Source organism: Nothoprocta perdicaria, unplaced genomic scaffold, assembly GCF_003342845.1.
Source record: "Nothoprocta perdicaria isolate Ctin4 unplaced genomic scaffold, notPer1 scaffold_114, whole genome shotgun sequence".
Classification (NCBI taxonomy): Eukaryota; Metazoa; Chordata; class Aves; order Tinamiformes; family Tinamidae; genus Nothoprocta; species Nothoprocta perdicaria.
The window spans coordinates 1,040,616-1,053,003 of NW_020454250.1; the positions used below are offsets into that span (position 1 = coordinate 1,040,616).

At 37.1% G+C, this 12,388-nt stretch overlaps 1 protein-coding gene across 1 annotated transcript in view; it reads right to left on the minus strand.

Annotated features, from left to right (window-relative positions):
* Positions 1-12,388, minus strand: part of LOC112959301 (contactin-associated protein-like 4) — a 221,809-nt gene that overhangs the window by 30,433 nt on the left and 178,988 nt on the right. Inside the window, exons 14-15 of the mRNA XM_026053304.1 lie at positions 11,853-12,009; positions 8,573-8,700 (exon numbers count right to left, since the gene is read on the minus strand). Of these exons, the coding sequence (XP_025909089.1) occupies positions 8,573-8,700; positions 11,853-12,009 (285 nt within the window). The remainder of the gene's footprint in view (positions 1-8,572; positions 8,701-11,852; positions 12,010-12,388) is intronic.

The window sequence follows — 12,388 nt, forward strand, 5'->3', positions numbered from 1 at the left end:
AAAAAAGAAAAAGACCAAGAATCTCTGTGTTAGCTATTCTAATTCTATAAGCAATTGCTCTGATAATTTCCCACATTATGAGGAACACAGTCATGTTGTTACTGTCATCCAGCAAAGTTTTTTTCAGATAACACAAAAAAGGATAAAGGTCCCAGTAATTCCTAGGGAAGGAATTAAATATTTACATTTTATGACAACTTTTGTCATAATATAATATACTTGACTGTAATTTAGAGATTTATATGCACTCTTTCTTATAGGACAATTCCAACATAAGTTGCATTTACTTGAGAAAAGATTACAAGATCAGATACATAGATACATAGTAGATACATAGATATTCCACTGTTTTTATTTTTCTTTAAGCTGGTATTTAATTATAATGTGCTACATTTTGTTCTTGATCATTAAAAAGCATATATAATAATCTCTAAAAGCACTCTCTTCTAATGAGAACATTATCTACTTTATGCTGCTCAAGTAGGAATACCTTATTATTACTGCTAAATTCCTACAGATGAATTTGTCTCTTTATTAAGCTATACTGCCTTCTAAATCAAATGAAGCATTCAATACCTTCTTATCTAATTGAACAAGGCCAGTGCACATTTTCCTGATAATGCTGTGATTTGAGCAGTAAACTTTCTAAAGAGCATGGAGAAATAATTCTTTTGCTCCAGGCACTCCCACTGTCCTCTCTTGAAAAATGAAAGATAAACCCAGCTTGCAAACTCCTCTTATTGCAGAATCAAATCTTACAACACAAACAGGCCACCAATATAAAATCAAAATCCTCTCACACATCATCCCTTTTAGTAGAGTACTAATCAGGATTCCAGTCCTGTGCCTTTAAAAGCCATGTGGCAGGGCAAGCTTTTATTCTGGCAATTGCTTGCTGTGACACAAGTCACTTGGGAGCACTGCCAGCCACCACAGGTTAGCACAGCAATCAGGACAATGTTTTCATGGTAGGCCGGAGTCGAGAACAGATGGCTCAGCACCAGGAGAGAAAAGAGATACTTTGCACCTCACTCTCCCACTCTGCAACACGGGCTCTCTCGCTCCTGACAGCCGACAAAGTCAGATCATCATTTCGTGCAAAGCACCATGAGCTGAAGGCTCAAGTGGCCCCAGCGCCTTACACATTGGAATTGTTCTTTAAGTTTATGTCTCACAACTGTTTCAGGTCATGGCTCCCGCAGAGCCAACTTTGCTGCAATTATGACTCAAGAATATAACAGCTATTTAGAAAACAATGGGCTGGCTGTTACCAGTAATTCAAACACAATAGGAAGTTTAATACTAGTAATTTATACAAAATTGATAAAACATTGCTAGTAATCAGAAGAGAAACAATAGCAGCAGTAAAGTCCAGTAGAGTAATGATACAATCATCAGCTTCAGTAAAGCACTTGAATGATCCTTGAAGATCAGACAGAAGTCCTTGTGGGCGAGCAGGGTTAGCTATGTCAAATGCACTGCTGAAATACATTGACTGAAAAGGTAGATTGACTATTCCCTCTCTTTTTGACAATCTTGCTTTTATACTGAGGCTCTCAAAATTGTCCTTAATATTAGAAGTTTTGTTCTTCCTGTCTTAATCTCTTATGACTTCTCCAAAAGCTCTTTTTTTTTCTTAACCTTCAAAATTATGTGGTTTATGAACATTAAGGTACTGTATGAATAAAAGAGGCTAAATATCTATGCAAAGTCTATTTGAAAGCATCTTGTGCTGTTGTAAAGCAGAGTAGAAAAAAATCTTCTCTTTACAGCTTCTGGTTCACTATCTCCTGCTGAGTTTTTGGGAACTGACAGTCACCATGTAGATAAGAAATCAATAGTATTTAGCATTTTATCTAAGCAGTAAGACTTTCTGTGAATAAATAAAAAATAATACAAAAAAACACACAGAAAATGTGGAGAGCAGCCTTGTTTGTTATAAATAAATAAAATAAAATTATAGCATTTTATCATTATAGCATTATATATGTTGCAGAAATTACTGTTTGGCATTTACTGACTTGAAAATGTAATGTAAAAAAGGGGAAAATGAGAAGGAGACAAATCAGTCATTTGAATGTATCCAAAGTAATAATAAAAAGACTCTTTCAAAGCAATTGTGTAAATGTATGTAGAAGAATATTCCAAGTCTTTTGTCAAAACAGATAAGAGATTTTTTTTTCATTATTTTAGCAATTTCTTGTTGATACTTTTAAATGTTGTGCCATTCATTCTTTTAGTGTGAAACTCCATCAGGGATAAAAGTGCTGGAACAGGTGAAATAAACACTATTTTTTAGTAGAAGATAATTTAATGTTGCTGAACAACATTTTGTATATATATTTGACCAGCTTTCCTACCCCCCAAACAAATTACATCTCCAACTGACATGACACATAAAATACTGCCCATCTTTAATGCAGAGATGTAATTAAACCATCCTGCTGTCAACCTGGAGATCCTGGTTGAGTTCTCAAACAGATTGTCGTTTTTGTGAAGATGCTTTGTGAAGATGATCTACTTTCCACGTTTTCCATATTCCCACCCTGAGAAGGAGGTTGTGTAACATTTAAAAGGCACCCAGAGAGCTTCCAACACAAAATGTTCTTCTAGCAATAGCCCGCTTTTGGCCCCGGGTCTGCCAACAAGATCTTTGATTTTCATTGAAATGTCATGAAGATAAAATTATAACTGCACTGTAGTAACAATATGGAAAGGTAATACTGTACAAAGGGTTCTTACTGTAAATCACAGATCCTATCACTGTAGTACCTAAACTTATGCCTGAATTTATCCACTTTAGTCTGGTGCTATTTGTTTTGCCTTCTAAACTGGCCTTTAACTTACATGATCATACTCTTTCTATGCTAATGTTTTGTGCTGTGCTTCATTTCAATGCAGAGCAAGGCAAGAAAATAATCATGATCTACTACATGATTAAGCCAGATCTATTTCTTGCAAATTTGCCTGGTCAGCTGTGCTACATTCAAAAGCTTCTCTTCACTCAGCACAGCAACAAGCAGGGCAGGATTACTGAGAAGTGTGCAAATTGCTTCTTCTAAAGCTAAAATCTGACCAGCTGGTAATGTTTGCCTTTGAGAATTTGTGGAGTACAGCTGCCGATCCGTATCACTACTTCCAGCTCACCACACTGCAGCTTATTATAAGAGTCATAGATTAAAAGACCATAAGGGAAAACTGTGATCATCCAGTCTGACCTCCTATATAGAACAGACTGTATAATTTCCTGAAGCAATTTCTGTTTGAAAAAGAGCATTTATTCTAGGAAACTAAATTCTCAGCCTGAATTAAGTTATCTATTGATGAGAAATCTGTGATTGCTTTAATTGTTAAGTAGCATGCTTATGCATGCATATAAGCTCACTCTAGCTTCAAAACTCAGCCACTAGATCTTTGTCTGATTTTAAAAACATTATTTTCAAGTGCTTACTATGTGAAGTTACCATCACTAAAGGTATCATCTACATTCTATTAACACAGTGGGTTCCTAAACCTATTCAACATTCATATCCATTAAAGAATGTCGTATATATAAATACAGATATATCTAAAAGTCAAACTGAGAATTCAGATTGAATGGATTATCATCTTTCAACTACCTGCTTGCATTATCTGTTTGCAATTGAATTTATGTGTTTCTAATGCCTTTTATTCAACAACGATGTGATAATCCATCAAATGTCTTACTGAATTCCAAGTACCTTGCTTCACTGAAATCACTTTTACCAACCAAAATATTGGTCCCTCAGAAGTTTGGTGTCATTGATTCATATATACTTACGATCAATCGTATATTACCTTCACATTATATTGCATTACCTCTACATTACATTTTATTCAATTAAGATCTGTACCAACAATCATACTTTGCTCCATGAATCAATCCCATGCTGACAGATTATAATTATTATCCATTATCATTTATTATCCATGATATTGGCAGAGTAGTTTTCTTCCAGTCTTCCAGAAATACTTTTACGTTCCAAAGTTTGCTGGAACCTGTTAGTAATATATGCTAGAGTTTACAGCCAGCTCTTAGAGAAAAAAAAAAACTTTAATGCTACTGATTTCGAAAAGTCTAACTTTAACTGAATCTATTATAATTTATTAACTGACTTCATTACTATTTTATCAACATAAGTCTTTTGTTCAAATCCTCATAAAAATCATGAAACATATTTGTTTCTTTTTTTTTTCCAAAATTGGAGTATTTCTATCTACTAAAAGCCCAAAATGTTCTTTTCTGACTGCTAGCTATTTAATCTAGCTATTAAATCTAGTTACCATTTCAAATCTGATACTAGCATTGCTGATGTATAATTTATTGCACATATTGTATTGTATAGCCAAAAAAATCATGGGAGAATATAGAGATGAATCAATAATATCTTGTAAGGATGTCAGAAAGGGTGAAGGTTTGCAAGAACTGACTATCACCAAATCCTGGACTAATTTCTTTGGACTAATTTCTGTGAATGGCCAAATTCTCCTGCAATGTCATTCCTTTTGTCATCTAGTACTTCATCTCATCTTACAAATACATAAATCCAACAGTATCACAAATGCTGAGAAAAACCACTAATAACTTATAACTAATAACAGTTATATAATTTTAAATAAAAGAATAAAAACAAACAGACAAATAAACAATCAAAAATCCAAAGACAAAGACAACTGGTGTGCTTTGATGCTATGAAATCTTTTAGAAATAACTTATCAAGTATATCCAAGATAGAAACACAGTCAAAGAGGGCGCGTGATTTAGACAATTATATTCACTAAACTATTTATGGATCTATTTTATTTTACTGTTGACATAAACAGTGATTTTTATAGTTTACAAAGAATAGATTATTGGTATCATGAGAATTTACAGTCTTAGGTGTTCGAATCTTTGATGAAATATCAAGTGTGTGTATTACAGCCTTCTTCCCCATATCTTTTATTCCTGTTTGTTAAAAAGAAAAAAAAGATTCCACACATGTTTAATAAGAGTCCCCTAAGAAATGGAATCATATAATTTAGTTTTTGAGAGTGACAGAAAGCAGAAATAAGCAATAATCTCTTTGGAGAGCTCTCACATCTTACTTGTGAAATCAAGAATATCTATTTTTCCATGTATAACAGCACTTCTGAGAAACGGATATTTGTCATAGATCATGTTCTGCACCTACTCAAAAGTGCAGAACAAAACAACAAAATCATTAAAATGCTTTCAAATAGAACCTCATGGATATATACATATTGCATTAGAAAATACCCTTCCTTCTTGGAGATTCAATATGCTACTAACAATTCCTGCTGTTATAAGACAGTTTAATCTAGGTTGTGTTCTGCTTTTGAGCTAAACAACTGTTACAACAATATATTTTTTTCTATTTCCCAGAAAACTGAATTATAAAGAAAATAATCTTCATGTATATCCCTGCTTAAATGTGAGGTGTAAACAGTGAGGAATTTATAGTGGATATACTAAAACACTTCTAGTATTATTTTATTGAATACCTTGCCTTTTTAATGTCATAATTGGACATCTTTTTTTCTTTAATAATTCTGTACTGTTTTCTCAAATTTTAGTCTCTAAAAGCATGCCATCTCTCGCCATACTTGTGTAAATGATATATTGAAAATATCTGAGAAAAATATAATTCTTACAGTTCCTATTAAAAAAGCTAAGTGAATGCACCTTTTCAAAATTTCTGCTGTATTATTACCATTAGCAGTTACAATCAGAAAGCTCTTCTCTGTGAGAATATTTAAATCCCAAATGCATTCCCTGATGTCAAATCTATAATATCTTCTCACATTATAAAATTATTTTTCTGACACTCAAACTATGACTTCTCCTTGTACTTCTCCTTGTGATATATTAAAAGTTTTCTACAGCAGCTTGTCTAGAAACGTTGTGATATTTTAGTATCGCTATGAAATTTTATAGCAATTCAGTCACTCAGACTAAGAAAACATCAATGAAGATGTGGAGGTCAGTGAGTGTCAGTACTGTGTATATATTTTAATGATGCATCAGGGAAAGCTAGCTGGGATATATGTTTTAAGATTTGTGATAACTGGGGTCAGGTTATATAATTAATAATGGCTGGGAACTAGTACAGAGTGAAATGGAAACTTTCCACTTAGAATCATAGAATCATAGAATGCCGAAGGTTGGAAGGGACCTCAGAGGTCATCGAGTCCAACCCCCCTGCTCACACAGGGTCACCTAGAGCACGTGGCACAGGGCTGCATCCAAGCAGCTTTTAAAGATCTCCAAAGAAGGAGACTCCACAACCTCTCTGGGCAGCCTGTTCCAGTGCTTTGTCACCCTCACAGTGAAGAAATGTTTCCTTAAGTTCCTGTGGAACTTCCGATGCTTCAGTTTGAAGCCATTTCCTCTAGTCCTATCCCTGCCCACCACTGAAAAGAGGCCGCCCCCCTTCTCCTCCCTCCCTCCCTTGAGGTATTTATACACGCTGATCAGGTCCCCCCTCAGCCTCCTCTTCTCCAGGCTGAACAGGCCCAGCTCCTCAGCCTTTGCTCATAGGGCAGATGTTCCAGGCCTCTGATCATCCTCGTAGCCCTGTGCTGGACTCTCTCCAGCAGCTCCACATCCCTCTTGTGCTGGGGAGCCCAGAACTGGACACAGTACTCCAGATGTGGCCTCACCAGGGCTGAGTAGCGGGGGATGATCACTTCCCTCGACCTGCTGGAGACGCTTTTCTTAATGCACCCCAGGATCCCRTTKGCSYTCTTGGCCACCAGGGCACACTGCTGYCTCATGGTCAACTTGTCGTCCACCATCACACCCAGGTCCCTCTCTGCGGGACTGCTCTCCAGCAGGTCCACCCCTAATCTGTACTGGTGTCCAGGGTTATTCTTCCCCAAGTGCAGGACCTTGCACTTGCCCTTGTTGAACCTCATGAGGTTTCTCGCCGCCCAGTCCTCCAGTCTGTCCAGGTCCCTCTGGATGGCAGCACAGCCCTCAGGGCTAGCAGCTACTCCTCCCAGTTTGGTATCGTCGGCAAACTTGCTGAGGGAGCACTCCAGCCCTTCATCCAGGTCGTTAATGAATAAGTTGAACAGGACCGGACCGAGAACTGAYCCCTGGGGGACACCACTAAGTACAGGCCTCCAGCTGGACTCCACACAATTGACAACCACTCTGCACCCTGCCATCGAGCCAATTCCTAATCCACCTCCCTGTCCACACATCTATCCCACACCTTTGGAGCTTGCCCAGGAGGATGCTGTGAGGGACAGTGTTAAAAGCCTTGCTCAAATCCAGATAGACCACATCTACCGCTCTGCCCTCATCTATCCAGCTAGATATTCCTTCGTAGAAGGTGATCAGGTTAGTCAAGCAGGATTTCCCCTTGGTGAATCCATGCTGGCTACTCCTGAGCACCTTCTTCTCCTCCATGTGTCTGGAGAGAGCAGCCAGGATGAGCTGCTCCATCACTTTCCCGGGGATGGAGGTGAGGCTCACCGGCCTGTAGTTACTCGGGTCCTCCTTCTTGCCTTTTTTGAAGACTGGAGTGATGTTGGCTTTCTTCCAGTCCTCCGGCACCTCCCCCGTTCTCCAGGACCTTCCAAAGATGATGGCGAGCGGCTTCGCTAGGACATCTGCCAGTTCCCACAACACTCTGGGGTGCATCCCATCAGGGCCCATGGATTTGTGGGTGTCGAGGCTCCCTAGATGCTCTCTGACCCACTCTTCCTCTACCCAGGGCAAGCCTTCCTCTCTCGAGGAATGTACTACTACTTTCATTAGTAGTACATAAATTGTAAGTACTTTCAGTTTTGTCATTGTCTCTGATTCTTTTTCTGCATTTTTTTTTTAAATGTAAATAAAACACCATCTAATCTTTGAGGCTAGAACCTAGAAGGATTCCATCCAGAATAAGCTTGACAGAATGGAAACAAGGAAGCTGATAGGAATCTTACGAACATTGAAAATGCCAAATCCTGTACTTGGAGGGGAGGAAGGAGAGGAGAATAGAAGGGAAGGAAGAGGGGAGGGAGGAAGGGAGGGGGGGAGGGAAGGAGGGAGAGAAGATGGGAGGGAGGGAGAAGGGTAGGGAAGGAGAGAAGGAGCAATGGAGGGAGGGAGGGAGGGAGGGAGGGAGGGAAGAGACCCTTGCAGAAACACTGTCCGGACACCATGGGACTCAGAGCAGCTATGCCGAGAGGTCCTGCACTCTAATAAGCAGTGAGCTGGCACAACTGGGCCCTTGAGAGTAGTAGATGCTCAGCACTCATGAGACCATATCTAGATGCCGAGTCCAGTTTTGGGTTCCCAGCACAGGAAAGACATCGATGAACTGGAGCGAGTTCAGTGGAAGGAAATCAAGATGGGGAGGGCTGCAGCAGTTGTCTTGAAGTCTGAGGGTTGGGGTTGGTCCAGCCTGGAGGACAGATCCAGGAGGACATCCCTGCAGCCCTTAAAACTCACATGTGAATAAGCAATATCTTATCTTATTTAGCATACCGCATTTAAAAATCATCACAATCAAAACCCATCCTTACTTAGCAAAGCTTTGCAGTTGTTACTTACTATCACCCTGGCAGAGCAACGGCCCAAGCTTGTAAGCCGCTTCAGAGTTTGGTCTGTCAGTGTCTGTGATCACTATTTTGGTTACAGGCAAATGGTCCTTGTAGGAGAGGAACCCAGTATCGTTAGTCCTGAAAGGTAAAATGAAGTCAGAACTCTCCTAAGTGTTTTGGATAAACACATTTCCTTATTATTGATACATTGATATAGGCAACAGAATGACTGTGGATATAAATAAGAGTATACTTCTGTATGCTTTGCTGTTGCTGCTGTGGTGATTTAAAAGGGTGAAAACAATTGCATGAGAAGTGAGTAGGTTCATGGTTGTGCTCACCTACGAAAGCATGAGACAGGTACCTAAACCAATGCATATGCAATCATATGCACTTCATACATTGCTGAGAAAGTCACAGAATCACAGAATATTCAAGGTTGGAAGGGATCTCTAGAGATCATCTAGTCCAACCCTCTCAATCAAGCAGGGACACCTAGAGCATGTGGCACAGCGTGGCATCCAGGCGGGTTTGGAAGATCTCCAGAGAAGGAGACTCCACAACCTCCCTGGGCAGCCTGTTCCAGGGCTCTGTCACCCTAACAGTAAAGAAGTTCCTCCGCAGTAAAGTACCGCAACTGCCACTATTTCTTCATTAATAAATATTTAAAGACTTTGTATAACTTTCAAATAAGTTTACTGTTTTTTYTTTTTTTTTCTCCCATACTAAAAAAAAAAAAAAAAAGTATAGAAAACTCAGTCTGGGAACACAAAAAAAGCAGTATATGTTCAAATGTTTCTTGTAGATAAGGAAATACACAGTCTTGCACATGCAAAGTACTTCTAATCTTAGGTAGAATTCTTTATTTGATACATTTTTTAAATTAGTGTCACAAGTGAATTTAATTAAACACCATTGTTGACACTAAAATTGCTTTCTTCAAATGCATGGAAATATTTAACTAAAAGTTAACTGGACAGGAAAAGTCCAGTTGATGCATCTGGTTGATTTCTAAGAGAAACCTCACTTAATGGTCCAAGAGAAGAGCTTAGAGATATAAGTAGGAACACAGAGTGGAATTCATACTGCTCAGAGATTAAATAGACATACATTTCAGACAGCAAGCTCTTTGGGAATGTGGTTAGGCTTCGCAACCACACCAGTCTCTCAGGCTGCTCTATATACTGGTACCAATGGAATGGGAAGAGATTTGCTTCAGGAGCTGAATGAAATTAGTAATTTTTTTCTCTCACCCTTACTATCATCACCAGTCTTCTTCTCATAGACAATTTATGTCTATCTGTTTTGCAACACTATGCAAAACATTCAAAACCAACTCCCACATTAATTTTTGATGAGGGGAGATATTGCACATTTCTGATTAGAACTGACAAAAGTAAAAATTGGTAAAAGCGTTTGCTTGGCATAAAGCTATGTTCCAAATAAAGGCAAAATAAGAAGAAAATGCCTTAGATCTTCTGCAGAGAGGATCTGCTTGTTCATACATCTTTAGGAAGTTTTTTTTTTTCTTCAAGACTCTGTTCATATTGAGTGTGGTTTATAGATTTCTGCTTGTTCTTCTTTTTTGAGTAGTCAAATAAGGGTTTCTACAATTTCATCTGTAGCTAGGCTACAGATCATATATAGTTCACTATGAACTCACAATACCAATGTGAAAAACAAAGTGTCATACATGTAGAAATAATACTAGAGCCATTATATTTTCTTTTAAATGTGTTCACCAAAATACAGATTACTCAGACTGTTTATAGTGGATACATGCATCTGCGATCTGTAACTGGATAAACTTCTATCTACTTTATATATAAGTATGTTATCATTATAAAACATGCATATGAATGTGAGCATAGATTAAATAAAAGACAAAAATGAGCAAGAATATATTATATGTACTAGCAAATACTCAAAATCCTGTGTCAAAATGTGCTTTTTTCCCTGACATTTATTTCATGGTTTGGAATCATAAATTGCTTCTATTTTTATATAGTACAATAATATAGAAATTCTTATTCAGCTAGATGTTTCTTTAAGCTCTTTATTAGAACAAGCACATCAGATACTACTTATTGAACTTTATTGCATATATATGTTCTTTTTATTTATAAATCTATGGAAACTTTTGAAACTTGCAAATAATTATGATGAATCCTTTGTTATAGTCTCATTTCTGTATCTGCTAAGATCCCTACTCACAATAAGGGTATCAACACGTTCAAACCAAATTCACTTGCTATTTCCTTAAAGGAAGATTGATATCTAGTTTGATATCTAGTTTGATATCTAGTTTGAGGACATAAATGCTTTATTTTCTACAGATCACAAGATGTTCCTAACTACCTTCCATGAATACTCTATTCTACCTTAGCAGATCCGTTAGCAGATACTACTACTAAGAGATATATACATTAATGTGCATACATTATCTATTGATTGGGTAGGATTTATAAACATTAAACATACTTTAAAAAGTTTAAAATTTTAGAAGTTTCTAAAATTGTGAAGTTTTAATTTAAAATTCCTAGCCTGCTTAATCAAGTACCTAAGCTGCACTAGAGCTAGCACTGAGAAAGCTGGATCCAATATGTTAAATATAAGTTCAGTTTCAGATTTGATTTCATAGCAGGAATTCATTTCTGATGTTACTTATTTAAACCGGATCATAAATGCCACAAGACTAACTTCAGGTACAGGTGGAAGCTCTAAATTCTAGAAACACTTCTATTCCTTTTACTAGGATTTCACATGAATGCTTGACTTTGCTGATATCAGCTGCCTCCCAAATCAATTATCTAAGTTTTAGATAATAAACTTACTTGAATTTGGAGTAAGAAAGTTTAATCTTAAATGAAATAAAAAATAAGACCAGAAATTCCCTGAAATCTTCACTTTTTTTTTTTTATAACCTCACAGTTTATCTTCAGTACTATGATTCTAAAAATTGAAGTCATATTAGATACAAGAGCTTAGCTTCTGAAATATAATATGCAATTTGTTCCAAAACTGTACAGCATAAAATTTAATCATTTCCAAATAACCCTTGTATCCCTCCAAACCAAGTGAAAGAATTAACAATAATGTTAATGTACATAGTTCTAATTTGGTGAGAAATCATATTTTATATCAAGAAAGCAGTTCACACTCTGGTCATTTAAGTTTACAACAGCCATGGCTTTCCAAATTCCCTAAGGGTTATATGCATGTGTATCCAATCCATCCTTTTGCTATTCAAGAAAAAAGTTATCATGAATAAACAACAGTACAAAAATCACCATTCATCTTGGTCAGCATCACAGTTGCAATAATGTTGGGAATCAATGCAGCTCCCCTCTAATCCACAAGTGCATTTTTGAATGGTGGGCAAGGAACCTCCCCAGTATGTCTGTGTTTCATTGGTTCTGCCAATCCACCAGCTCAATGGCATGCCATCTGAAAGTCAGGTTAGAGAAAATCAATGTCCATTCTTATCTCTTACTTCTCCTATTTTTTCTAATCCAAATCATTTTCCAAAATGTTAAGCAAATGAAAACACCTTTCAAATCTAAAAAGTCTAAGCAGATGAAAAATACTTCCTTAGCAGGTATTATCACAGGTTTTTACTTGCATTAATGGAAAAGAGTCCCTAGCTCAACCAGTCATGATATTAGAATCATTTATCTTCAAACCATTTATGCTATTTATTTTAAAATAGCTCATGAAAAAGGAGATGCCATCACACTAAAAATCATGGTAGTTAATATTTCCAAGGAAAAATCTATTTCAGATTGTAGAGCTACTAATTTCTTTACGTGGAATGTGAAGAGTTAAA